General features: G+C 47.2%; 2 protein-coding genes across 2 annotated transcripts; both read left to right on the forward strand.

Moving 5' to 3' along the window:
- Position 1: 1 nt before the first annotated feature.
- On the forward strand, positions 2-1,752 carry LOC144590488 (E3 ubiquitin-protein ligase TRIM39-like). Its single transcript, XM_078395072.1, has 2 exons — positions 2-195; positions 989-1,752. Exons 1-2 carry the CDS (start codon positions 99-101, stop codon positions 1,519-1,521), a joined length of 630 nt encoding a protein of 209 aa, XP_078251198.1. The 5' UTR covers positions 2-98; the 3' UTR covers positions 1,522-1,752.
- A 1,603-nt stretch (positions 1,753-3,355) lies between these two features.
- Positions 3,356-25,793, forward strand: LOC144590483 (zinc-binding protein A33-like). Its single transcript, XM_078395067.1, has 7 exons — positions 3,356-3,404; positions 8,168-8,322; positions 8,414-8,509; positions 14,331-14,564; positions 15,254-15,276; positions 16,901-17,016; positions 24,997-25,793. The coding sequence occupies exons 1-7, from the start codon at positions 3,356-3,358 to the stop codon at positions 25,524-25,526; spliced, it is 1,203 nt and encodes a 400-aa protein (XP_078251193.1). The 3' UTR covers positions 25,527-25,793.
- Positions 25,794-26,348: the final 555 nt, after the last annotated feature.

The raw sequence follows: 26,348 nt of genomic DNA on the forward strand, positions 1-26,348 counted from the left end.
TTTTAACTGAAACAATGTATATTTTATAAGAACAGCTCAAATGCTCCGTTTATAACCAGCTGTTAAATATTTGCAGGTTCAGTGATGAAGCCAAACCAATGTTGGTGGTCAGAGGCAAGTTGCCAAATGAAAAGTTTGATCACACCTTTTTCTACAACATGGCATTGAGCGAAACATCTGATATCATCAAACGAGGTAAAACTGATACCTCTTAACAACTCTTTGTGTGAAGAAAACTGTGTCCTCCAGAATTTGTATCCCCGCATGAAAATAATGTTTTGATGATCTAGCCTAGATCTTTCTGCAAACTTTGACAGACTTCCTCGCAACCCATAACATTTCCCATTCCCCACAAACGTACTATACACACCTACATTCAGATCCAGGCCACGAAAATATATAATAAACAACAAAGGTTGCAGCAGCGATATGTGATACACACCACCAGTCACAGACCTCCAGGCAGAAAAATCACCCTCCTACCGCTACCTTCCACCTCCAATCACCAAGCCAATTATGGGTCCATTTTACCAACTCCTCTTGTATCCCACCTGCCTTCGCTTTCTGGACCAGCCTTACATGCGGAACATTATCAAGTCCCTCAGTGAAGTTCATATATTGGTTCACAACGAGATCAGAGTGTTCTTGGTTGCACAGACGCATCAAACCCACCCTCCAATAAATAAACCAAGTAACCAGTAGCAGATTGCCTCGCCCGTCCAGTCCACTCCCGTTCAGTGTAATCACGGCAACTCCATCCCACATCTCTACCTCCTTTTTAACCACCTCCAATTACCCCTCACTCCAGTCTCCTCAAAGGTGCCTGTTCTCCACTCGATGAGGTTGTGGGTGAAACCCCGGGCAGGGTATCCGTTGTCCGCCCGCCTGTGCCTGAGGTCGAGCGGCCTCTCCACCGGTCATGGGGCCGCGCTGCCCGAGTCTCCCCCCGACCCCCGGGGACTCTCTGATTCTCTGCTTCTCCCCCCAGTCTCCGTCACCCTGGATGTGGAAACAGCGCATCCGGAGCTCGAGGTGTCTGAGGATCGGAAGAGGATGAGATGGACCCGGACCCGGAGGAGTCTCCCTGACACCGGGAAGAGGTTTACAGGCAGTGAGTGTGTGCTGGGATCGGAGGGATTCATATCGGGGAGAAATTACTGGGAGGTGGAGGTGGCGGGGAGTCCAGGCTGGTGTCTGGGAGTCGCCGCAGAGTCTGTGGAGAGGAAGAGAGAGGACGAGCTGACCCCGGAGACTGGAGTCTGGAGCATCAGTTGGTGGGATGATGAGTTTGAAGCAGATACCGACCCTCCATCCCGTCTCCCCACCCGTCCCATCCCCGGGAGGGTGGGAGTTTATCTCAGTTACGAGTCCGGAACAGTTTCATTTTACGACGCGGACACCAAGTCCCATCTCCACACCTTCACTGGGAATAAATTCACGGAGAAACTTTATCCTTTCTTCTGGTCTTGGGAGGAAGACCACTGGCTGAGAATCTGCTCCGGTTCCGCTCCGAGTGTGTAAAAGGGTCGGGTCCCGGGACCGGCGTTAGGAGCGGGGCTCAGGGGCTGTGGGGCAGAAACCCGGAGTACAACAGGTCGGCGCTGAACGACTCCCATTTAATCCCCAAATTCCACGTCGTAAAAACCCCAGTGAGCGCGGAAATAAAACCAGGGGGAATGTAAATGTGAGAAGAGAGAAATAAACAGCAAGTGGAATCAGAGCTGTCGATCCGTTCATTTCAACACGTTAACCGCGTCACTTCTTGGTCCCGCCACTAGATGGCAGCAACGCCACGCGGTGCGACCACAGACCAGCTGTAACTTTGAGAATTAACTTTGACAATTGCAGAAACAGCGGGAATCTGATTTAATAAGTGACTTTTGTGCCTGTTACCACACCTGCGACCCAAACAACATGCATGGCTTAAAATGTGTAATAAAGGCAGAAATTGCCCCCAAAACTCAGCGGGTCAGGCAGCATCTGCAAGGTGAAACAAACCTTACATTTCAATTGACAATAGGTACAGGAGTAGGCCATTCGGCCCCTCGAGCCAGCACCGCCATTCAATGTGTTCATGGCTGATCAGTCACAACCAGTATCCCGTTCCTGCCTTCTCCCCATACCCCCTGACACCGCTATCATTAAGAGCTCTATCTCCCGCTCTCTTGAAAGCATCCAGAGAATTGGCCTCCACTGCTTTCTGAGGCAGAGAAATCCACAGATTTATAACTCTCTGACTGAAATAGTTTTTCCTCCCCTCCGTTCTAAATGTCTTACCCCTTATTCTTAAACTGTGGCCCCTGGTTCTGGACTCCCCCAACATTGGGAACATGTTACCTGCTTCTAACGTGTCCAACCCCTTAATAATCCTACATGTTTCAATAAGATCCCCTCTCATCCTTCTAAATTCCAGTGTATACAAGCGTAGTTGCTCCAGTCTTTCAACATACGACAGTCCCGCCTTTCCGGGAGTTAACCTAGTGAACCGACGCTGCACGCCCTCAATGGCAAGAATGTCCTTCCTCAAATTTGGAGACCAAAACTGCTCACAGTACTCCAGGTGCGGTCTCACTAGGGTCCTGTACAAGTGTAGAAGGACCTCTTTGCTCCTATACTCAACTCCACTTGTCACAAAGGCCAACATTCTATTAGCTTTCTTCACTGCCTGCTGTACCTGCATGCCAACTTTAAGTGACTGATGAACAAGGACACCCAGATCTCTTTGTACTTCCCCATTTCCTAACTTGACACCATACAGATAATAATCTGCCTTCCTGTTCTTACCACCAAAGTGGATAACCTCACATTTATCCACATTAAATTGCATCTGCCATGCATCCGCCCACTCACACAACCTGTCCAAGTCACCTTGCATCCTCATAGCATCCTCCTCACAGATCACACTGCCACCCAGCTTTGTGTCATCTGCAAATCTGCTAATGGTACTTTTAATCCCTTCATGTAAGTCATTAATATATATTGTTAATAGCTGCGGTCCCAGCACCGAGCCTTGCGGTACCCCACTAGTCACTGCCTGCCATTCTGAAAGGGACCCATTTATCCCGACTCTTTGTTTCCCGTCTGCCAACCAATTTTCTATCCAGGTCAGCAACCTGCCACCAATACCATGTGCTCGAATCTTGCCCACTAATCTCCTACGTGGGACCTTATCAAAGGCTTTCTGAAAGTCCAGGTACACTTCATCCACTGGCTCTCCCTTGTCCATTTTCCTAGTTACATCCTCAACAAATTCCAGAAGATTAGTCAAGCATGATTTCCCCTTCGTAAATCCGTTGACTCAGACCGATCCTGTTACTGCTATCCAAATGATTTTCAGATCTGATACTGATGACAAATGATGATCGACCTGTTTCTCTCTCTACAGACGCTAACCGTTCAGCTGAGTATTTCTCGGATATTATTTTTGATTTTCAGCATCTCCTTATTCCTTCTCTCCAGACATGCTGCCTGACCTGCCGAGTTACTCCAGCACTTTTTGTCTATCCGTCCAAACCTTTCCTGTCTGTGTGTCTGCCCAAATTTCTTTTCATTGTTGTCCATTTGGGAATGCTTGTGCCTCTGATGGATATTAGGGTGCCGTCTGTACGTAGTACGTGTGTTCACGCCGTGACCTGCGTGGGTTTTCACCGGATGCTCAGGTTTCCATCTACACTCCAAAGATGTGCAGGTTGTGGGTTAATTGGCTTCGGTAAAATTGTAAATTGTCCCTACTGTGTGTGGGATAGTGCTGGTGTGCGGGGATCGGTGGGCGGTGCGGATTCGGTGGGCCGAAGGGCCTGTTTCTGTGCTATAAAGTGGAAGATAATAAAGAGGACGAAGGTTGGACTTTTTTTTCCCTTCCATCACAGTGAGGAATGTGGGGAATCCGCTGTGGTGGATGTTTATGTTAACTTCTATGTAATTCTGTGTCTTGATTTTTTTTTGTCTGGCTATATGGTAATTCGCATATCACTGTACCTTAATTGGTACACGTGACAATAAAAGACCTTCGACTCTAAAACTTACTGAAGCTTACATGGAGAATTTAATGCTTTTAAACTAGCGCCTGTTCACACCTTGTCTTTTTTTCTGATTATTGTGTAATGAGGATCTGTGATGCCATCTGCCTGCCTGATTCTCTCCTCGCTTACACCTCAATCATCCCCTCTAATATCTTCACACTTTAAACTCAAAGCTTGTCACCCACTGATTGCTGAAGATAGACACAAAAGCTGGAGTAACTCAGCGGGACAGGCAGCATCTCTGGAGAGAAGGAATGGGTGACGTTTCGGGTCGAGACCCTTCTTCAGACTCAATCTTCGGTTTAAACCAGCATCTGCAGTTCCTTCCAACGCACGGGTCGAATCTGACCGGTTGAAGATGGGTCTTGACACGAAACGTCACCCATTCCTTCTCTCCAATTTTCTATCCAAGTCAAGTCAAGTCAAGTCAAATTTATTTGTCACATACACATACTCGATGTGCAGTGAAATGAAAGTGGCAATGCCTGCGGGTTGTGCACAAAAATAATTACAGTTACAGCATATAAATAAAGTTAATAAGTTACTAAACATAGCACAAAAAGTGTCGACAAAAATTTAGTCTCTGGGGTTATCAAAGTTGACAGTCCTGATGGCCTGTGGGAAGAAGCTCCGTCTCATCCTCTCCGTTTTCACAGCGTGACAGCGGAGGCGTTTGCCTGACCGTAGCATCTGGAACAGTCCGTTACTGGGGTGGCAGGGGTCCCTCATGATCTTGCTTGCTCTGGATCTGCACCTCCTGATGTATAGGTCCTGCAGGGGGACGAGTGTAGTTCCCATGGTGCGTTCTGCCGAACGCACTACTCTCTGCAGGGCCATCCTGTCCTGGGCAGAGCTGTTCCCAAACCAGACTGTAATGTTGCCGGACAGGATGCTCTCTACAGCCCCAGAGTAGAAGCAATGAAGGATCCTCAGCGACACTCTGAATTTCCTCAGTTGTCTAAGGTGGTAAAGGCGCTGCTTAGCCTTACCCACCAGTGCGGCAATGTGCGTTGCCCACGTCAGATCCTCTGCGATGCGGACTCCCAAGTATTTGAAACTGCTCACCCTATCCACAATAGACCCATTTATCTCCAGTGGCGTGTACGTCCTTGGATGTTTAGCCCTTCTGAAGTCCACAATCAGCTCCTTTGTTTTAGTGACATTCAAGAGGAGGCTATTGTCCTGACACCAGAGTGCCAGATCAGCCACCTCCTCCCGGTAGGCCTTCTCATCGTTGTTGGAGATCCGGCCCACCACCACAGTGTCATCAGCAAACTTGATGATGGAGTTTGAGCTGAACCTGGCCCTACAGTCATGTGTGTACAGGGAGTACAGTAGGGGGCTAAGGACGCAGCCCTGGGGGGATCCTATGTTCAGGATGAGGGAGCTAGATGTGTGTTCCCCCATCCTGACCACGGGGCCTGGCAGTGAGAAAGTCCAGGACCCAGGCACACAGAGGGGTGCTAAGCCCCAGTTCCAGCAGCTTCTCAACCAGTCTGCTGGGGACTATTGTGTTGAATGCTGAACTAAAGTCAATGAACAGCATCCTCACATAGCCCCCCTGGCTGTCCAGATGAGAGAGAGCGGTGTGTAGAACCTGGGAGACCGCATCATCCGTGGACCTGTTCGGACGGTATGCGAACTGTAGTGGGTCCATGTTGCGAGGAAGGAGGGCGCAGATGTGCTTCTTGACTAGCCTCTCCAAGCATTTCATGACAACCGAGGTGAGGGCCACCGGTCGGTAGTCATTTAAACACGCTGGAGAGGCATTCTTTGGCACCGGTACAATGATGGATCTTTTGAAGCATGCAGGGACCACGGACTTTGCCAAGGAGAGGTTGAATATTGTGGTGAGCACTGGAGCAAGCTGAGTAGCACAAGACTTTAGTACTCGCCCAGATATACCAGGTCAGCAACCTGCCACCTGCAGTTCCTTCCTACACATAGCGACTGATTACTGTTCACTTCAGCTTTGATGGCAACCGGTATTATGGAAGCAAGACCCTCCACCACCCTCTCCCCCTCATCCCCTCCACCACCCTCTCCGCCGAGCCTGCAGCGGCGGCACCGACCCCGACCCCGCCCGGCAGCGGCTCCACAAGGAGCGGCGGCGGCTGCGGAGAGAGGCGGCTGCGGAGGCCCGGAGTGGAGGAGGAGAGAGAATTGGAGGGATGAGGGAGAGGAGGAGAGAGAAATGGAGGGGTGACGGAAAGGAGGAGAGGGAGTGGAGGAGAGAGAAATGGAGGGGTGAGGAGTAGAGGAAGAGGAGGCGAGGGAGAGGAGGGGTGTGGGGAGAGGAGGGGTGAGAGAGAGGAAGAGGAGGGGAGGAGGAGGAGGTGCAGGGAAAGGGAGAGGATGAGAGGGAGTGGTGGAGAGGGAAAGGAGGGTGAAAGGGAGAGGAGGAGAGGGAGACGGCGAGGAGGAGGATGAGGGAGAGGAGGAGAGGAGGAGGGGTGAAGGAGAGGAAGAGGAGGGGTGAGGGGGAGGAGGAGCAAGAGGAGGAGGGGTGATTCGGTGTCCTCTTTGTTCAGGAAACGGGGCTTCAACTCCACTCCACGTTGTTGTCCAGCCTCACTTGCCCCCTCTGGCAGCTTGTTCCAGACACCCACGACCTTCTGTGTGAAAATGTTGTTCCTCAGGTTCCCGATTAAATCTTGCACCTCTCACCACAAACCTGTGTCCTCTAGTTCTCAATTCCACTGCTCCGGGTAACAGACTGTGCATTCACCCTGTCTATTCACCTCTTGATCTTATGCACTTCAGCCTCCTGCGCTCCAATGAATAAATCCTTCCCTGCCCAACCTCTCCCTTTCGCTCTGACCCTCAAATCCTGGCACCATCTTCGTGAATCCACTCTGCAGTTGTTTCCAACATATTATCCTGCCTTACACTGTCCCAAGCGCTACTCTCCGCTTCCGTCTATATTCAATGCAGTTTAATGTGTAACTGACCCCTCCATGTGTTAGAGAGCGGGGGAACCCTCCATAGTTTCCGCGGGTGGATTTGTCCCCTTCCTTTAAAATGGTCGTAACGATGGTGATCCTCGGGTGCTCTGGCCGGCGCTCCTCTTCCCAGAGGAAGGCAGACATTGATGGTGAAACTCACCAGCGCCTTCAGTGCACCTGCACAACCGTTGGCCGTCTGAGGAGAAGACTGTTTGAAGATCAGGACACAATTCGCAAGTCCTCAATCATTTTGTCACACACCTTCTGTCTTCTCATCTCTGGCCTTTGTCCAACCGTCTGCCTATCAACCGCAAAACCTGCCTCTCCAGTGTAATCAGTGTTTTGGGGAACAGTATGTGTGCAGCGTAGGTTTACTAGGTTAATTCTCGGACTGGCGGGACTGTCATATGTTGAAAGACTGGAGCGGCTAGGCTTGTATACACTGGAATTTAGAAGGATGAGAGGGGATCTTATCGAAACATATAAGATTATTAAGGGGTTGGACACGTTAGAGCAGGAAACATGTTCCCAATGTTGGAGGAGTCCAGAACCAGGGGCCACAGTTTAAGAATAAGGGGTAGGCCATTTAGAACTGAGATGAGGAAATACTTTTTCAGTCAAAGAGTTGTGAATCTGTGGAATTCTCTGCCTCCGAAGGCAGTGGAGGCCAATTCTCTGAATGCATTCAAGAGAGAGCGAGATAGCGCTCTTAAGGATAGCGGAGTCAGGGGGTATGGGGAGAAGGCAGGAACGGGGTACTGATTGAGAATGATCAGCCATGATCACATTGAATGGCGGTGCTGGCTCGAGGAGCTGAATGGCCTCCTCCTGCACCTATTGTCTATTGTCTAAGGGTCGAGTGGTCTATCTTTCTCCTCTAGTATCTTTGATCAGCAGCTGCGCGAAAGGGAATGCGTTTTGAACCAGGAAGAGGCGGAGTTAAAATGGCTGCGAAAGACCAGGTCGAGAGTTGGACCGAGGAGGCAGTTTGTCCCATCTGCCTGGATTTCTTCACCGATCCGGTTATACTGGAGTGCGGGCACAACTTCTGCCGCTCCTGTATCACACAGAGTTGGGACCGGGAGGGGAGAAACTCCTGCCCGGAATGTAGAGAGGTGTTTACAGACCGCACCCTCAGGGTGAATCGGGCCTTGGCGAGACTGGCTGAGAAAGCTCAAACACTGAGCCTGAATCGGACAGAGAAGGAAAGTAAACTTCACTGCGAGGAACATCAGGAAGAACTGAAGCTGTTTTGTGAAACTGACAAGAAGCTGATCTGCGTGGTTTGTGCAGCTGGGCGGGAACACAAGTCTCACAGCTTCATGCCGGTCAAAGAAGCTGTTGAAAACTACAAGGTAAAAGCAAACCGATTTTGATCCCATCATTGTTTAATACCGTTTTTATTGTCTAACGCTTTTATTCTCCGATTTTCAAACACAATTCCAGGATCAGGTGAAAACTTCCATCCAGTCTCTCACGAAAGATCAATCAGAGATCCAGCAAATGGAACAGCAACAGAAAGAGAAGATTTCTGGAGTTCTGGTGAGGCTTTTAAGTTTCGATTTCCTGATCTTGTGCAGGTTTGATCCCTGTGATGCGTGTAATAACAGGGCAGCGCAGTGACACAAGTAGTGCTGCTGTCTCCTAGTTCTGGCGAGCGGGTTCGATCCTGAACTCGGGCGCTGCAGAGACAATAGGTGCAGGAGTAGGCCATTCGGCCCTTCATGCCAGCACCGCCATTCAGCATGATCATGGCTGAATTAGGGTCCAAATTCAGTACCCCGTTTCTGCTTTTTCCCCATATCTTTTGATTCCGTTAGCCCTAACAGCTATATGTAACTCTTGAGAACATCCAGTGTATTGGCCTCCACTGCCTTCCGAGGCAGAGAATTCCATAGATTCGCAACTCTTTGGGTGAATTTTTTTTCCTCATCTCATTGTAAATTTCACCAGTGGGGGACGAATAAAGGAATATATTATTATTATATCAGTCCTAAATAGAAAAATAGGTGCAGGAGTAGGCCATTTGGCCCTTCGAGCCAACACCACCATTCAATATGATCATGACCTATCCCTTATTCTTTAACTATAACCCCTGGTTCTGGACTCCCCCAACATCAGGAACATTTTTCCCGCATCTAGCCTCTCCAATCCCTAAAGAATTTTACATGTTTCTATAAGATCCCCTGTCATCCTTTGAAATTCCAGTGAATACAATTCTTTCAGTCCTGCCATCCCGGTAATTAACCTGATGAACCTACACTGCACTCCATCAATAGCAAGAATGTCCTTCCTTAATTTAGGAGATCAAAACTGCACACAATATTCCAGGTGTGGTTTCAACAGGACCCTGCACAACTGCAGTAGGACATCCTTGCTCCTAAACCTAAATCCTCTCACATGCCATTAGTTTTCTTCACTGCCTGCTCTACCTGCATGCTTACTTTCATTGACTGATGTACAAGGACACCCAGGTCTCCTTGCACCTCCCCTTTTCCTAATCTGACACCATTCAGATAATAATCTGCCTTCTTGTTCTTGCCACAAAAGTGGATAACGTCACATTTATCCACATTTTACTGCATCTGCCATGCATCTGCCCACTCACCCAACCTATCCAACTCACCCTGCAGCCTCACAACATCCTCCTCGCAGCTCACACTGCCGCCCAGCTTTGTGGCATCTGCAAACTTGGAGATATTACATTTAATTCCCTCGTCTAAATCATATAACCATATAACCATATAACAACTACAGCAAGGAAACAGGCCCGTTCGGCCCTACCAGTCCACGCCGACCACTCTCCCTGACCTAGTCTCATCTACCTGCACTCAGACCATAACCCCCTAATCCCCTCTTATCCATATACCTATCCAATTTACTCTTAAATAATAAAATCGAGCCTGCCTCCACCACTTCCACCGGAAGCCCATTCCATACAGCCACCACCCTCTGAGTAAAGAAGTTACCCCTCATGTTACCCCTAAACTTTTGTCCCTCAATTCTGAAGCTATGTCCCCTTGTTGGAATCTTCCCCACTCTCAAAGGGAAAAGCCTACCCAGGTCAACTCTGTCCGTCCCTCTCAAAATTAAAAAAACCTCTATCAAGTTCCCCCTCAACCTTCTACGCTCCAAAGAATAAAGACCCAACCTGCTCAACCTCTCTCTGTAGCTTAAGTGCTGAAACCCAGGCAACATTCTAGTAAATCTCCTCTGTACCCTCTCCATTTTGTCGACATCCTTCCTATAATTTGGCGACCAGAACTGCACACCATACTCCAGATTCGGCCTCACCAATGCCCTGTACAATTTTAACATTACATCCCAACTTCTATACTCGATGCTCTGATTTATAAAGGCAAGCATACCAAACGCCTTCTTCACCACCCTATCCACATGAGATTCCACCTTCAGGGAACAATGCACAGTTATTCCCAGATCCCTCTGTTCCACTGCATTCCTCAATTCCCTACCATTTACCCTGTATGTCCTATTTTGATTTGTCCTACCAAAATGCAGCACCTCACACTTATCAGCATTAAACTCCATCTGCCATCTTTCAGCCCACCCTTCCAAAAGGCCCAAGTCTCTCTGTAGACTTTGAAACTCTACTTCATTATTAACTACTTCACCTATCTTAGTATCATCTGCATATTTAATAATCCAATTTGCCACACCATCATCCAGATCATTAATGTAAATGACAAACAACAGTGGACCCAACACAGATCCTTGGGGTACTCCACTAGACACTGGCCTCCAACCTGACATACAATTGTCAACCATTACCCTCTGGTATCTCCCATTCAGCAATTGTTGAATCCATCTTGCAACCTCACTATTAATACCCAACGATTTAACCTTCTTAATCAACCTTCCATGTGGAACCTTGTCAAATGCCTTACTGAAGTCCATATAGACAACATCCACAGCCTTGCCCTTATCAATTTCCCTGGTAACCTCTTCAAAAAATTCAAGAAGATTAGTCAAACATGACCTTCCAGGCACAAATCCAGGTTGACTGTTTCTAATCAGGCCTTGTTTATCCAAATAATTATATATATTGTCCCTAAATATCTTTTCCATTAATTTCCCCACCACAGACGTCAAACTAACAGGTCTATAATTGCTAGGTTTACTTTTAGAACCTTTTTTAAACAAAGGCACAACATGCGCAATGCGCCAATCTTCCGGCACCATCCCCGTTTCTAATGACGTTTGAAATATTTCCGTCATAGTCCCTGCTATTTCTGCACTAACTTCCCTCAATGTCCTAGGGAATATCCTATCAGGACCTGGAGACTTATCCGCTTTTATATTTTTCAAAAGTGTCCGTACCTCCACTTCTTTAATCCTCATAATTTCCATCACTACTCTACTTGTTTCGCTTACCTCACATAATTCAATATCCTTCTCCTCGGTAAATACCGAAGAAAAGAAATTGTTTAATATCTCCCCCATTTCTTCCGGCTCAGCACATAGCTGTCCACTCTGACTCTCTAATGGACCAATTTTTATCCCTCGCTATCCTTTTGCTATTGACATATCTGTAGAACCCCTTGGGGTTTACTTTTACATTACTTGCCAAAGCAGCCTCATATCTTTTTTTCGCTTTTCTAATTTCCTTCTTAAGATTCCTTTTACATTCTTTATATTCCTCAAGAACCTCATTTACTCCCTGCCGCTTATATTTATTGTATATCTCCCTCTTTTTCCGAACCAAGTGTCCAATTTCCCTGGAAAACCACGGCTCTTTCAAATTATTATTCTTTCCTTTCCACCGAACAGGGACATAAAGACTCTGTACTCTCAAAATTTCACCTTTAAATATCCTCCATTTCTCTATTATATCCTTTTCATAAAACAAAAAGTTCCATTTCACTCCTTTTAAATCCTTTCTCATCTCCTCAAAATTAGCCTTTCTCCAATCCAAAATCTCAACCCTTGGTCCAGATTTGACCTTCTCCATAATTATATTAAAACTAATGGCATTGTGATCACTAGACCCAAAGTGCTCCTCAACACATACCTCCGTCACCTGACCCGTCTCATTTCCTAACAGGAGGTCCAACACTGCCCCTTCTCTGGTAGGTACCTCTACGTATTGCTGCAAAAAATTATCCTGCACACATTTTACAAACTCCAAACCATCCAGCCCTTTAACAGAATGTGATTCCCAGTCTATATACGGAAAATTGAAATCACCCACAATCACTACTCTGTGCTTACTACTAATATCTGCTATCTCCTTACATATTTGCTCTTCCAATTCTCGTTCCCTATTTGGCGGTCTATAATACACCCCTATAAGTGTTGCTAAACCTTTCTCATTTCTGAGTTCCACCCAAACAGCCTCCCTAATCGAGCCTTCTAGTCTGTCCTGCCAAAGCACTGCTGTGATATCCTCCCTGACAAGCAATGCAACACCCCCACCTCTTGCCCCTCCGATTCTATCACATCTGAAACAATGAAATCCTGGAATATTTAATTGCCAATCGCAACCCTCCTGCAACCATGTTTCACTGATCGCCACAACATCATACTTCCAGATGTCAATCCAGGCTCTAAGCTCATCCACCTTTCTTACAATGCTCCTAGCATTAAAATATACACATTTAAGGGACCCATCATTTCTTATTCTCAGTTTATTTCTTTTCACTACTTTCTCTCCTACATATTGGGTTTGAGTGTTTCCCTTTTCTGCCTCCTGCCTCACACACTGCCTATTAGCTATCTGTGTTTGAGTCCCTCCCCCCAACCGTACTAGTTTAAAGTCTCCGCAATTACCTTAGCAAATCTCCCCGCCAGGATATTGGTTCCTCTCAGGTTCAGATGCAACCCGTCCTTTTTGTACAGGTCATACTTCCCCCAGAAGAAGTCCCAATGATCCAGAAACTTGAATCCCTGCTCCCTGCACCAGTCCCTCAGCCACGTATTTATCCTCCACCTCACTCCATTCCTATGCTCACTATCGCGTGGCACAGGCAGTAAGCCTGAGATTATTGCTTTGGAAGTCCTTTTTTTTAACTCTCTTCCTAGCCCCCTAAATTCTCCTTTCAGGACCTCTTCCCTTATCCTACCTATATTGTTGGTACCTATATGTACCACGACCTCTGGCTCCTCTCCCTCCCCTTTCAGGATATCCTGGACACGCTCAGACACACCGGCACCAGGGAGGCAAACCACCATCCGGGTCTCCCGACTGCGTCCACAGAATCGCCTATCTGACCCCCTCACTATAGAGTCCCCTATTACTATCGCTCTCCTCTTCTTTTCCCTACCCTTCTGAGCAACAGGGCCGGACTCCTTGCCAGAGGCCCGGGCACCGTCGCTGCCCCCAGGTAGGCTGTTCCCCCAACAGTACTTAAACAGGAGTACTTATTTCCAAGGGGTACAGCCACCGGGGTACTCTCTAGTCCCTGCCTCTGCTCCTTGCCCTCCCTAACCGTGACCCACTTGTCTACCTCCCGTGGTCTTGGAATGACCACCTCTCTGTAACTCCTATCTATAACCTCCTCACTCTCCCTGACCAGACGGAGGTCATCAATCTGCGGCTCCAGGTTCCTAATACGGTCCCTTAGGAGCCCCATCTCGTCGCACCTGGCGCAGATGTGGATGTCTGGAAGACTATCAGACTCCCAGATTCCCCACATCCGACACCCAGAACAATAAACTGCCCTGGCACTCGTACTCCCCAAACAAAGCCCCGTGCTCGGTTTCTAAACCTACCGCCCGGCCGCTGCTCCAACCGCTCCAACCGCCCACCCAAAAGAACTGAGTGGTCTCCTGGGAGAGGCGAAAAACCGGATAAAAAACCCAGGCCAATTTGGGGAGAAAAAATCCGGGAAATTCCTCTCCGACCCCAAGCTAGGCGATCGAAACTTGTCCGGGAGATCACACAGGTCTTACTCCTTACTATCCCCACACAATACTTCCCAAGCAACACAGCTTGGTGCTGCTGCTGCTGATTGCTGCTGGCTGCTGCTGTTGCTGCCGATTGCTGCTGTTGCTGCTGATTGCTGCTACTGCTGCTGATTGCTTCCCAATTGCAGTTTCTGTCCCGTTAGTATATATTGTAAATAACTGCGGTCCCAGAAATGAGCCTTGCGGCACCCCACTAGGGGTTGGTGGACGGATAAATGGGAATTAATGGACACGTGAGAAGGAATAGGCAGCTGGGAATTGTATTAGGGGTAGAGGATTGATGGGTTGTAAGATTACCCTCACGATACTTTAGATGCATTTAGAAAAACTATTAAATTGCCAAAGCAAATAAAAATGCACAGGCCAAATGTCACCAGTAAAGACGCGAGGAACCATAATCAGTGACATGAAATATTGATCTTCACCTTTCATTTCACAGGAACAGTCACACAACCTTCTGTCCAAGATCACATCCCAGTTTGCTGAACTGCATCAGATTCTCACTGAGAAAGAGCAGCGCGTACTGGCAGATATCCGGGAGGAAGAGAAGAAGATTCTAAATACAATGGAGAAAAAACTTGAAGAGATTGAGGAGAATTTAAATTCCATTCAGGAGGAGCTCTTTAAGTTGCAGCAACGGATGGATCAAAAGAACAGTGTGGTGTTTCTGAAGGTGAGGGGTGACTCCACAGTTTGGCGAAGTGAAAGTGCACAGGCACAAAATGGTAGGGGATATTTCTAAAATAAATGCTGCTTTTTCCCAGTAATTGAGAACTGGGTAAATGCCCCGTCTGTTCCAGAGCTGTGCTGCTGTTGTTCCCAAACTAAGTGGCCTCCCGCATAATCTGCGGGATCTCTGTACTGCCTGCGGTCTCCTTGGGATGAGTTACTGTGATCCTGTCACTGAGTTAGCGAATGTTGGAAATTTCCCCGAAAAGATGGAAAATCTCCAGGAAATCAAAAGATCATCTGGAAAGTTTGTCGTATGTTCCTCTTTAGTGGGAAAGAATTACGCGGCGTTAAAGGGATCTGTTGAAGGCTTGCCCTCGGATACACAATCAAAACCCCTGCAATTTACCCACCTTAACACGCCTTGAGGTCGCCAGCACTTAAGAGGACCTGTCCTATCCTAATTATCCCTTTGCTCTTAAAGAGACCTATTCTCCCCCTAGTTATTATTTTGCTATTAATACACTTGTAGAATCTCTAGGGCAATATCCAATTTCTGTCTCTGTGACGACGACAATAAATGCTGGGCAGTGGAACATTTCTGGGGCATGTTGTGATTTGTGTGAAACTCCTGTTGTCGGGATGTGGATGTCCCGTCTCAGTCTACTCAGATTTGTGTTTTGTTTCTTGCAGGAGGAAGCTGGTGGGAAGAGGAGGTAGGATATGCTCTTGACTGAAACACTGCATATAACAACTACAGCATGGAAACAGGCCTGTCCGGCCCTACCAGTCCACGCCGACCATTCTCCCTGACCTAGTCTCATCTACCTGCACTCAGACCATAACCCTCCAATCCCCTCCTATCCATATACCTATCCAATTTACTCTTAAATAATAAAATCGAGCCAGCCTCCACCACTTCCACCGGAAGTCCATTCCATACAGCCACAACCCTCTGAGTAAAGAAATTCCCCCTCATGTTACCCCTAAACCTTTGTCCCTCAATTCTGAAGCTATGTCCCCTTGTTGGAATCTTCCCCACTCTCAAAGGGAAAAGCCTACCCACGTCAACTCTGTCCGTCCCTCTCAAAATTTTAAAGACCTCTATCAAGTCCCCCCTCAACCTTCTACGCTCCAAAGAATAAAGACCCAACCTGTTCAACCTCTCTCTGTAGCCTAAGTGCTGAAACCCAGGCAACATTCTAGTAAATCTCCTCTGTACCCTCTCCATTTTGTCGACATCCTTCCTATAATTTGGCGACCAAAACTGCACACCATACTCCAGATTCGGCCTCACCAATGCCCTGTACAATTTCAACATTACATCCCAACTTCTATACTCGATGCTCTGATTTATAAAGGCAAGCATACCAAACGCCTTCTTCACCACCCTATCCACATGAGATTCCACCTTCAGGGAACAATGCACAGTTATTCCCAGATCCCTCTGTTCCACTGCATTCCTCAATTCCCTACCATTTACCCTGTACGTCCTATTTTGATTTGTCCTACCAAAATGCAGCACCTCACACTTATCAGCATTAAACTCCATCTGCCATCTTTCAGCCCACCCTTCCAAAAGGCCCAAGTCTCTCTGTAGACTTTGAAAATCTACCTCACTATCAACTACTCCACCTATCTTAGTATCATCTGCATATTTACTAATCCAATTTGCCACACCATCATCCAGATCATTAATGTAAATGACAAACAACAGTGGACCCAACACAGATCCTTGGGGCACTCCACTAGACACTGGCCTCCAACCTGACATACAATTGTCAACCGTTACCCTCTGGTATCTCCCATTCAGCCATTGTTGAATCCATCTTGCAACCTCACTATTAATACCCAACGATTTAACCTTCTTAATCAACCTTCCATGTGGAACCTTGTCAAATGCCTTACTGAAGTCCATATAGACAACATCCACAGCCTTGCCCTTATCAATTTCCCTGGTAACCTCTTCAAAAAATTCAAGAAGATTAGTCAAACATGACCTTCCAGGCACAAATCCATGTTGACTGTTTCTAATCAGGCCTTGATTATCCAAATAATTATATATATTGTCCCTAAGTATCTTTTCCATTAATTTTCCCACCACAGACGTCAAACTAATAGGTCTATAATTGCTAGGTTTACTTTTAGAACCTTTTTTAAACAACGGCACAACATGCGCAATGCGCCAATCTTCCGGCACCATCCCTGTTTCTAATGACGTTTGAAATATTTCCGTCATAGCCCCTGCTATTTCTGCACTAACTTCCCTGCATGTTTGTGTGTAACAGCTCAAATAAATTGTTGAGGCTCAGTTTATAACCAGCTGCTAAATATTTGCAGGGTTAGTGATGAAGATAGTGCACTCACAGTGACAGATGGTGCCGTGCCGATTGAAAAATTCCATCACCACTTTTTAATGAACACGCTGTGGAGAGAGACATCTGACATTAAGCACGGTAAAACCTGTTCAGTTTCCCCTCTTCTTGTTTATAATGCCTTTTAGTAACACAGATGCAAACATTGCCGATAGAAATTGTATTCGCCTCTAACACCTCCTATGGCAGCTATCTCTCTGCCACCCAGTGCCTTAAAACGTTGCCGTTGAAGAACATTTTAGACTTTCCCTTCACAACTTAAACAGATGCCCTCGAAGTTTAGAAAACTGCATCTCCCACTCCTCAGTCCGTTGGCCCAGTTCATTACGATCAGTTTAATCTTAGACAACCTTCTTCACTCTCCACCATGTCTCATGAATTTTAGTCTCATCCACAAACCTGCTAGCCATGCCACCCACATACACATCATTTATCTAATCATTTGTATAAATAGGGACCAACAGTGGACTCAGCATTGAGCATTGTGGTGCACCACTTGCAACAGGCCTCCAGTCTGAAAATCAACTCTCTACCTCCGACCTCTGTCTCCCACCTTCAGGCCACATGTTTACCCATTGGCTAACTACCCTGGATTCCATATGTTCCAGCCTTCCTGATTAGCCGACCATAGAGGTTGCTGCTATCAAATTGTTAATCATACCTCTGACATTCACATCCACGCCTTAGAAATATAACATATAAACAGCAGTGAGCATCTGAAATGTTCTTCCCTAGGAGGCAGTGATAGGTCAGATTATTGGAATAGGCAAAGTGAACACAGATGGATATTTGAAGGATCGAGAAATTGGCGGTTATGGAGAACTTGTATAGAACAGGAATTGGTGCCATCTTAGATCAGTCATGATCACATTGAATGGCGGAGTCGACCTGAGGAGCGGAGCCTACTCCTCCTGCTATTTTCTTGTGATCTTTACTTTTTTTCATACCTACAGCATGATAAACCTTACACAGAGTTGAATATGGCAAAGATTGACAATACTTGTCCCTGGGACAATGAGTTTGCTGTGCGGGGTGAGATTGGATAGACTACGCCTGTGTACTCGAGCGTTTGAGTGTATTAGAGGGGATCACAGTGAAACACAGAGTCCTTACAGGGCTCAGTGGGCTGGATGCAGGGAGGATGGTTCCCCTGTCAGAGGGGTCTGGAGAGTGGGCACTCTCTCAGAATGTGGGCTGCACCATGTGGCACAGAGATAAGGAGACATTACTGCACGCAGAGACTGGGGAACGACCCTGCACCGGTGGCTGTGGAGACTCAGTCATTCAGTGCTCTTGGAGCTGAGAGCCATGGTTGTACATTACAGAGTCTGGCCCTTCGGCCCATCATGCCCATGACCATCTTTTCCCCAGCTATACTAATCGATTTGCCCACATTCCATCGGCATTCTTCTCCACCTCACCTATTTAAATACCTCCAATATATTGATGATATCTCACTCCACCACCCCCTCTGTAGCATGTTCCAGATATCACCCATTCTCAGTGTAAATCTATGTACTAAACCTCTCGTTTGTTTGTTTGTTCCGGAACTACAGCCAAAACGGTACACGATAGCACGACGATTTTAAGCCCACCTTACTCACCGTCATCCCTTTGGTGCTAATGGAAGACGTTTCATTGAAATCGGTGTTATATTTTTTGTTATTCACATTTTAAGGTTTAATTCTATCTCTAGGGACGTAGGGGGGAGGGAGGGAGAGAGGAGGGGGGGGAGGAGAGGGTGCTGCACCAATGCAGGAGAGGTTTGGGCCCAACGGATCCACTTGGTCTAGTAAAACCTAAATCTCAGATATACTTTAAAATACTTTGCTCTCAATATAAACCTGCACTCTCGTGATTTGATATCCCTGCATGTGAATAAGGTTTAGATAATTACCCTGCATCCTGCTGCAGACTTTGACAACCTTCCCTACTATCCACAATTTTTGCTTCCTCCCCAAACTTACTAATCACACCTCCCACATTCACATCCAAGCCATGATCATATAACAAAAACAGCAAAGGGGACTCGAGGTAAAAGAGCCATTAGGAGGCAGTGATCTCAATATGGTAAGTTTTACTTTAAAAATTGAGCGGGAGAAGGGAAAATTGGAAGTGTCAGTATTACAGTACAGCAAAGGGAAGGCATGAGGCAGGAGCTGGCCTGAATTCACTGGAAGGAGGCCCTAGCAGGGAAGACGGTGAAACAGCAATGGCAGGTATTCCTGGGAATAATGCAGAAGTTGCAGGATCAATTTATCCCAAAGAGGAGGAAAGATTCTAAGGGGAGTAAGAGGCACCCGTGGCTGACAAGGGAAGTCAAGGGCAGCATAAAAATAAAAGAGAAGTACAACAAAGCAAAGAAGAGTGGGAAGCCAGAGGATTGGGACTCTTTTAAAGCGCAACAGAAGATAACTAAGAAGGCAATACGGGGAGAAAAGATGGGGTACGAGGGTAGAAACATAGAAACATAGAAAATAGGTGCAGGAATAGGCCATTCAGCCCTTCGAGCCTGCACCGCCATTCAATATGATCATGGCTGATCATCTAACTCAGTATCCTGTACCTGCCTTCTCTCCATACCTCCTGATCCCTTTAGGCACAAAGGCCACATCTAACTCCCTCTTAAATATAGCCAATGAACAGGCCTCAACTACCCTTTGTGGCAGAGAATTCCACAGATTCACCACTCTGTGTGAAAAAAAACGTTCTCATCTTGGTCCTAAAAGACTCCCCTTATCCTTAAACTGTGACCCCTGGTTCTGGACTTCCCCAACATCGGGAACAATCTTCCTGCATCTAGCCTGTCCAACCCCTTAAGAATTTTGTAAGTTTCTATAATATCCCCCCTCAATCTTCTAAATTCCAGCGAGTAGAAGGTGAGTCTATCCAGTCTTTCTTCATATGAAAGTCCTGCCATCCCAGGAATCAATCTGGTGAACCTTCTCTGTGCTCCCTCTATGGCAAGAATGTCTTTTGTCAGATTAGGAGACCAAAACTGTACGCAATACTCCAGGTGTGGTCTCACCAATGCCCTGTACAACTGCAGCAGAACCTCCTTGCTCCTATACTCAAATCCCCTCGCTATGAATGCCAACATACCATTCACTTTCTTCACTGCCTGCTGCACCTGCATGCCTACTTTCAATGACTGGTGTACCACGACACCCAGGTCTCGTTGCATCTCCCCTTTTCCTAATCGGCCACCATTCAGATAATAGTCTGCTTTCCTGTTCTTGCCACCAAAGTGGATAACCTCACATTTATCCACATTAAACTGCATCTGCCATGCATTTGCCCACTCACCTAACCTATTCAAGTCACCCTGCAGCCTCCTAGCATTCACCTCACCGCTAACACTGCCCCCCAGCTTCGTGTCATCCGCAAACCTGGTGATGTTGCATTCAATTCCCTCGTCCAAATCATTAATATATATTGTAAATAGCTGGGGTCCCAGCACTGAGCCTTGCGGTACCCCACTAGTCACTGCCTGCCATTCTGAAAAGGACCCGTTTATTCCTACTCTTTGCTTCCTGTCTGCCAGCCAGTTCTCTATCCACATCAATACTGAACCCACAATACCGTGTGCTTTAAGTTTGCATACTAATCTCTTATGTGGGACCTTGTCGAAAGCCTTCTGGAAGTCCAGATATAACACATCCACTGGTTCTCCCTTATCCACTCTACTAGTTACATCCTCGAAAAATTCTATAAGATTCGTCAGACATGATTTACCTTTCATAAATCCATGCTGACCTTGTCCAATGATTTCACCACTTTCCAAATGTGCTACTATACCATTTTTAATAACTGACTCTAGCATTTTCCCCACGACCGACGTTAGACTAACTGGTCTGTAATTCCCCGTTTTCTCTCTCCCGCCCTTTTTGAAAAGTGGGGTTCCATTATCTACCCTCCAATCCTCAGAATCTAAAGAGTTTTGAAAAATTATCACTAATGCATCCACTATTTCTGGGGCCACCTCCTTAAGCACTCTGGGATGCAGCTTATCTGGCCCTGGGGATTTATCGGCCTTTAATCCATTAAATTTACCTAACACCACTTCCCGACTAACCTGGATTTCACTCAGTTCCTCCATCTCATTTGACCCCCGGTCCCCCGCTATTTCCGGCAGATTATTTATGTTTTCCTTAGTGAAGACGGAACCAAAGTAGTTATTCAATTGGTCTGTCATGTCCTTGTTCCCCATGACCAATTCACCTGTTTTTGACTGCAAGGGACCTACATTTGTTTTAACTAATCTTTTTATCTTCACATATCTATAAAAGCTTTTGCAGTCAGTTTTTATGTTCCTTGCCAGTTTTCTTTCATAATCTATTTTCCCTTTCCTAATTAAGCCCTTTGTCCTCCTCTGCTGGATTCTGAATTTCTCCCAGTCCTCTGGTAGGCTGCTTTTTCTTGCTAATTTGTATGCTTCATCTTTTGTTTTGATACTATCCCTAATTTCCCTTGTTAGCCACGGATGCACTACCTTCCCTGATTGATTATTTTGCCAAACTGCGATGAACAATTGTTGTAGTTCATCCATGCGGTCTTTAAATGCCTTCCATTGCATATCCACCGTCAACCCTTTAAGAATCAATTGCCAGTCTATCTTGGCCAATTCATGTCTCATACCCTCAAAGTTACCTTTCTTTAAGCTCAGAACGGTTGTTTCTGAATTAACTATGTCACTTCCATCCTAATGAAGAACTCAACCATATTATGGTCACTCTTGCCCAAGGGGCCACGCACATCAAGACTGCTAACTAACCCTTCCTCGTTACTCAATACCCAGTCTAGAATAGCCTGCTCTCTCGTTGGTTCCTCTACATGTTGGTTTAGAAAACTATCCCGCATACATTCCAAGAAATCCTCTTCCTCAGCACCTCTGCCAATTTGATTCACCCAATCTATATGTAGATTGAAGTCACCCATTATAACTGTTTTACCTTTGTTGCACGCATTTCTAATTTCCTGTTTGATGCCATCCCCAACTCTACTACTACTGTTAGGTGTCCTGTACACAACTCCCACTAGCGTTTTCTGCCCCCTAGTGTTTCGCAGCTCTACCCATATCGATTCCACATCCTCCAAGCAAATGTCCATCCTTTCTATTGCGTTAATCTCCTCTCTAACCAGCAACGCTACCCCACCTCCTTTTCCTTTCTGTCTATCCCTCCTGAATATTGAATATCCCTGGATGTTCAGCTCCCAGCCTTGGTCACCCTTGAGCCATGTCTCCGTAATCCCAACTATATCATATTCATTAATAACTATCTGCACATTCAACTCATCCACCTTATTATGAATGCTCCTTGCATTGAAACACAAAGCCTTCAGGCTTGTCTTTACAACACTCTTACCCCTTATACAATTATGTTGAAAAGTGGCCCTTTTTGATTTTTTGCCCTGGATTTGTCAGCCTGCCACTTTTACTTTTCACCTTGCTACCTATTGCTTCTACCCTAATTTTACACCGCTTTGTCTCTCTGCTCATGCTCCCATCCCTCTGCCACATTAGTTTAAATCCTCCCCGACAGCACTAGCAAACATTCCCCCAAGGACATTGGTTCCATTCCAGCTCAGGTGCAGACCGTCCTGTTTGTACTGGTCCCACCTCCCCCAGAACTGGTTCCAATGTCCTAGAAATTTGAATCCCTCCCCCTTGCACCATTTTTCAAGCCACGTATTCATCTGAAATATCCTCCTATTTCTACTCTGACTAGCGCGTGGCACTGGTAGTAATCCAGAGACTAATTACATTTGAGGTCCTACTTTTAAGTTTATCTCCTAGCTCCCTAAATTCACCTTGTAGGACCTCATCCCGTTTTTTACCTAAATCGTTGGTGCCAATGTGCACCACGACAACTGGCTGTTCACCCTCCCCCTCCAGAATGTTCTGCAGCCGCTCAGAGACATCCCTGACCCTTGCACCAGGGAGGCAACATACCATCCTGGAGTCTCATTTGCGGCTGCAGAAACGCCTATCTATTCCCCTTACAATTGAATCCCCTATTACTATAGCCTTTCCACTCTCCCCCCCCCCCCCCCCCCTTTGCCGCAGAACCACCCACGGTGCCATGAACTTGGCTGCTGCTGCCTTTTCTGATGAGCCATCTCCCCCAACAGTATCCAAAATGGTATATCTGTTTAGGAGGGAGATGACCGCAGGGGACTCCTGCACTACCTGCCTACTGCTACGCTGGCTAGTGGCCACCCGTTCCCTTTCTGTCCGCTTAACTTTTACCTGCTGTGTGGTCAACTCACTGTACGTGCTATTCACGATCTTCTCAGCATCGTGGATGCTCCTGTATGAATCCAACCGCAGCTCCAACCGTTCAATGTGGTCTGCCAGGAGCCGCAGCTGGACACACTTCTTGCACACGTAGTCATCAGGGACACCGACAATATCCCTGATCTCCCACATGTTGCAGGATGAGCACTCCACTCCACGGTAAACTAGCCAATAATATAAAGGAGGATAGTAAAAGCTTTCTTAGTTATTTAAAGAGGAAAAAAAGAGTCAAGGCAAATGTGGGTCCCTTGAAGACAGAAGCAGGGGAATTTATTATGTGGAACAAGGAAATGGCAGACGAGTTGAACCGGAACTATGGATCTGTCTTCACCAAGGAAGATACAAGCAATCTCCCAAATGTTCTAGTGGCCAGAGATCCTAGGGTGACGGAGGAACTGAAGGAAATTCACATTAGGCAGGAAATGGTGTTGGGTAGACTGATGGGACTGAAGGCTAATAAATCCCCAGTGCCTGATGGTCTGCATCCCAGGGTACTTAAGGGGGTGGCGCTAGAAATTGTGGGCACATTGGTGATCATTTTCCAATGTTCTAGATTCAGGATCAGTTCATGTGGATTGGAGGGTAGCTAATGTTGTCCCACTTTTTAAGAAAGGAGGGAGAGAGAAAACGGGAAATTATAGACCAGTTAGTCTTGCATCAGTGGTGGGGAAGATGCTGGAGTCAATTATAAAAGACGAAATTGCGGAGCATTTGGATAGTAGTAACAGGATTGTTCCGAGTCAGCATTGATTTACAAAGGGGAAATCATGCTTGACTAATCTTCTGGAATTCTTTGAGGATGTAACTAGGAAATTTGACTGGGGAGAGCCGGTGGATGTGGTGTACCTCGACTTTCAGAAAGCCTTCGACAAGGTTCCACATAGGAGGTTAGTGGGCAAAATTAGATTTTTAGATTTAGAGATACAGCGCGTAAACAGGCCCTTCGGCCCACCGGGTCCGCGCCGCCCAGCGATCCCCGCACATTAACAATATACTACACACACTAGGGACAATTAAAAAAAAAAAACATTTACCCAGCCAATTAACCTACATACCTGTACGTCTTTGGAGTGTGGGAGGAAACCGAAGGACTCGGAGAAAACCCACGCAGGTCAGGGGAGAACGTACAAACTCCGTACAGACGGCACCCGTAGTCAGGATCGAACCTGAGTCTCCGGCGCTGCATTCGCTGTAAGGCGGTAACTCTACCGCTGCGCCACCGTGCCGCCCATGAGAACATGGTATTCTGCCTAACCTCTGCTTCCTTCCATGGTCCAAGCCACCCCTCCCTCTCTCTCACCCTCCACTCTAAGAAACAGGGCCAGGTCATCTGGCCCCTCGTGTCTGCCCCTTTTCACTGTGATCATGACGACCCCACCATGCACCTCTACCTCCTCTTTAACATCCTCAAATTACCGCTAACCTCAATATCCTCTTGCTCCGATCTGCCTCCAGATGTGTACCCCCCTTCGATTCTCCTTCACCACCGCAATCTCACAATCCTCCTCACTCTCCACACTCTTCCTCCCCGTCCACCCTCCCCCACCTCACGAAATCCCCCTCGCCATCTCTGGATTAAAAACTCCGGGGGAGATGTCTGTTGTCTACCCGATGTGGTTGTGGGTGAAACCCCGGGCAAGGTTTCAGTTCTCCGCCCGCCTGTGCCTGAGGCCGAGCGGCCTCTCCCCCGGTCCCGGGGTCGCGCTGCCCGAGTCTCCCCCCGACCCCCGGGGACTCTCTGATTCTCTGCTTCTCCCCCCCAGTCTCCGTCACCCTGGATGTGGAAACAGCGCATCCGGAGCTCGAGGTGTCTGAGGATCGGAAGAGGATGAGACGGACCGGGACCCGGAGGAGTCTCTCTGACACCGGGAAGAGGTTTACAGGCAGTGCGTGTGTGCTGGGATCGGACGGATTCACATCAGGGAGACATTACTGGGAGGTGGAGGTGGCGGGGAGTGAGGGCTGGAGTCTGGGAGTCGCCGCAGAGTCTGTGGAGAGGAAGAGACCGGTCACACTGACCCCGGAGGCTGGAGTCTGGAGCATCGGGCGGTGGGATGACGAGTTTGCTGCACTTACCTCCCCTCCATCCCGTCTCCCCGCCCGTCCCATCCCCGGGAGGGTGGGAGTTTATCTCAGTTACGAGTCCGGGACAGTTTCGTTTTACGATGCGGACACCAAGTCCCATCTCCACACCTTCACTGGGAATAAATTCACGGAGAAACTTTATCCTTTCTTCTGGACGTGGGATGGAAACTGGCTGAGAATCTGCTCCGGTTCCGCTCCGGGTGTGTAAAAGGGTCGGGTCCCGGGACCGGCGTCAGGAGCGGGGCTCAGGGGCTGTGGGGCAGAAACCCGGTGGACAACAGGTCGGCGCTGAACGGCTCCCATTTAATCCCCAAATTCCGCGTCGTAAAAACTCCAGTGAGCGCGGATATAAAACCAGGGGGAATGTAAATGTGGGAAGAGAGAAATAAACAGCAAGTGGAATCAGAGCTGTCGATCCTTTCATTTTAACGCCTTAAACGCGTCCGGCAACAGAACAGAAATTACTTTTGTGAAAATATTTTAAAAATGTAATGGCATTGGACCCTTCTGGTCAAAAGTCGTCACGGTATTATTAACTCCGTTCAATGACTAGTTCAATGTAATAGATACATTTCATGTTCAGTGATTTGGAAAATGTACACAACCATTGACACACACGACAAGCTAATTGAAAGATCGCATTTACAATACAATACAATACAATACAATACAATACAATATATCTTTATTGTCATTGTACCCAGGGGTACAACGAGATTGGGAATGCGCCTCCCATACGATGCAATAATTTAAGTAATTTAGACAACAGCAACCCAACGAAACAAATGTAACAGTTTTAGACAGGGTAAAGTGCAAGTTGATCTATGCGTTGCGACCATCCGGCTCAGCAGGACCGGTTCATAGCAGCTATGGCCCTGGGGATGAAGCTGTTCCTGAATCTGGAGGTGCGGGCGTAGAAAGCCTTGTATCGTCTGCCCGATGGAAAGAGTTCGAACAGACTGTTGCAGGGGTGTGAATAGTCTTTGTGGATGCTGGTGGCTTTTCTGAGGCATTGTGTGTTGTAGATGCC

The sequence above is a fragment of the Rhinoraja longicauda genome, unplaced genomic scaffold (assembly GCF_053455715.1).
Source record: "Rhinoraja longicauda isolate Sanriku21f unplaced genomic scaffold, sRhiLon1.1 Scf000197, whole genome shotgun sequence".
NCBI lineage: Eukaryota > Metazoa > Chordata > Chondrichthyes > Rajiformes > Arhynchobatidae > Rhinoraja > Rhinoraja longicauda.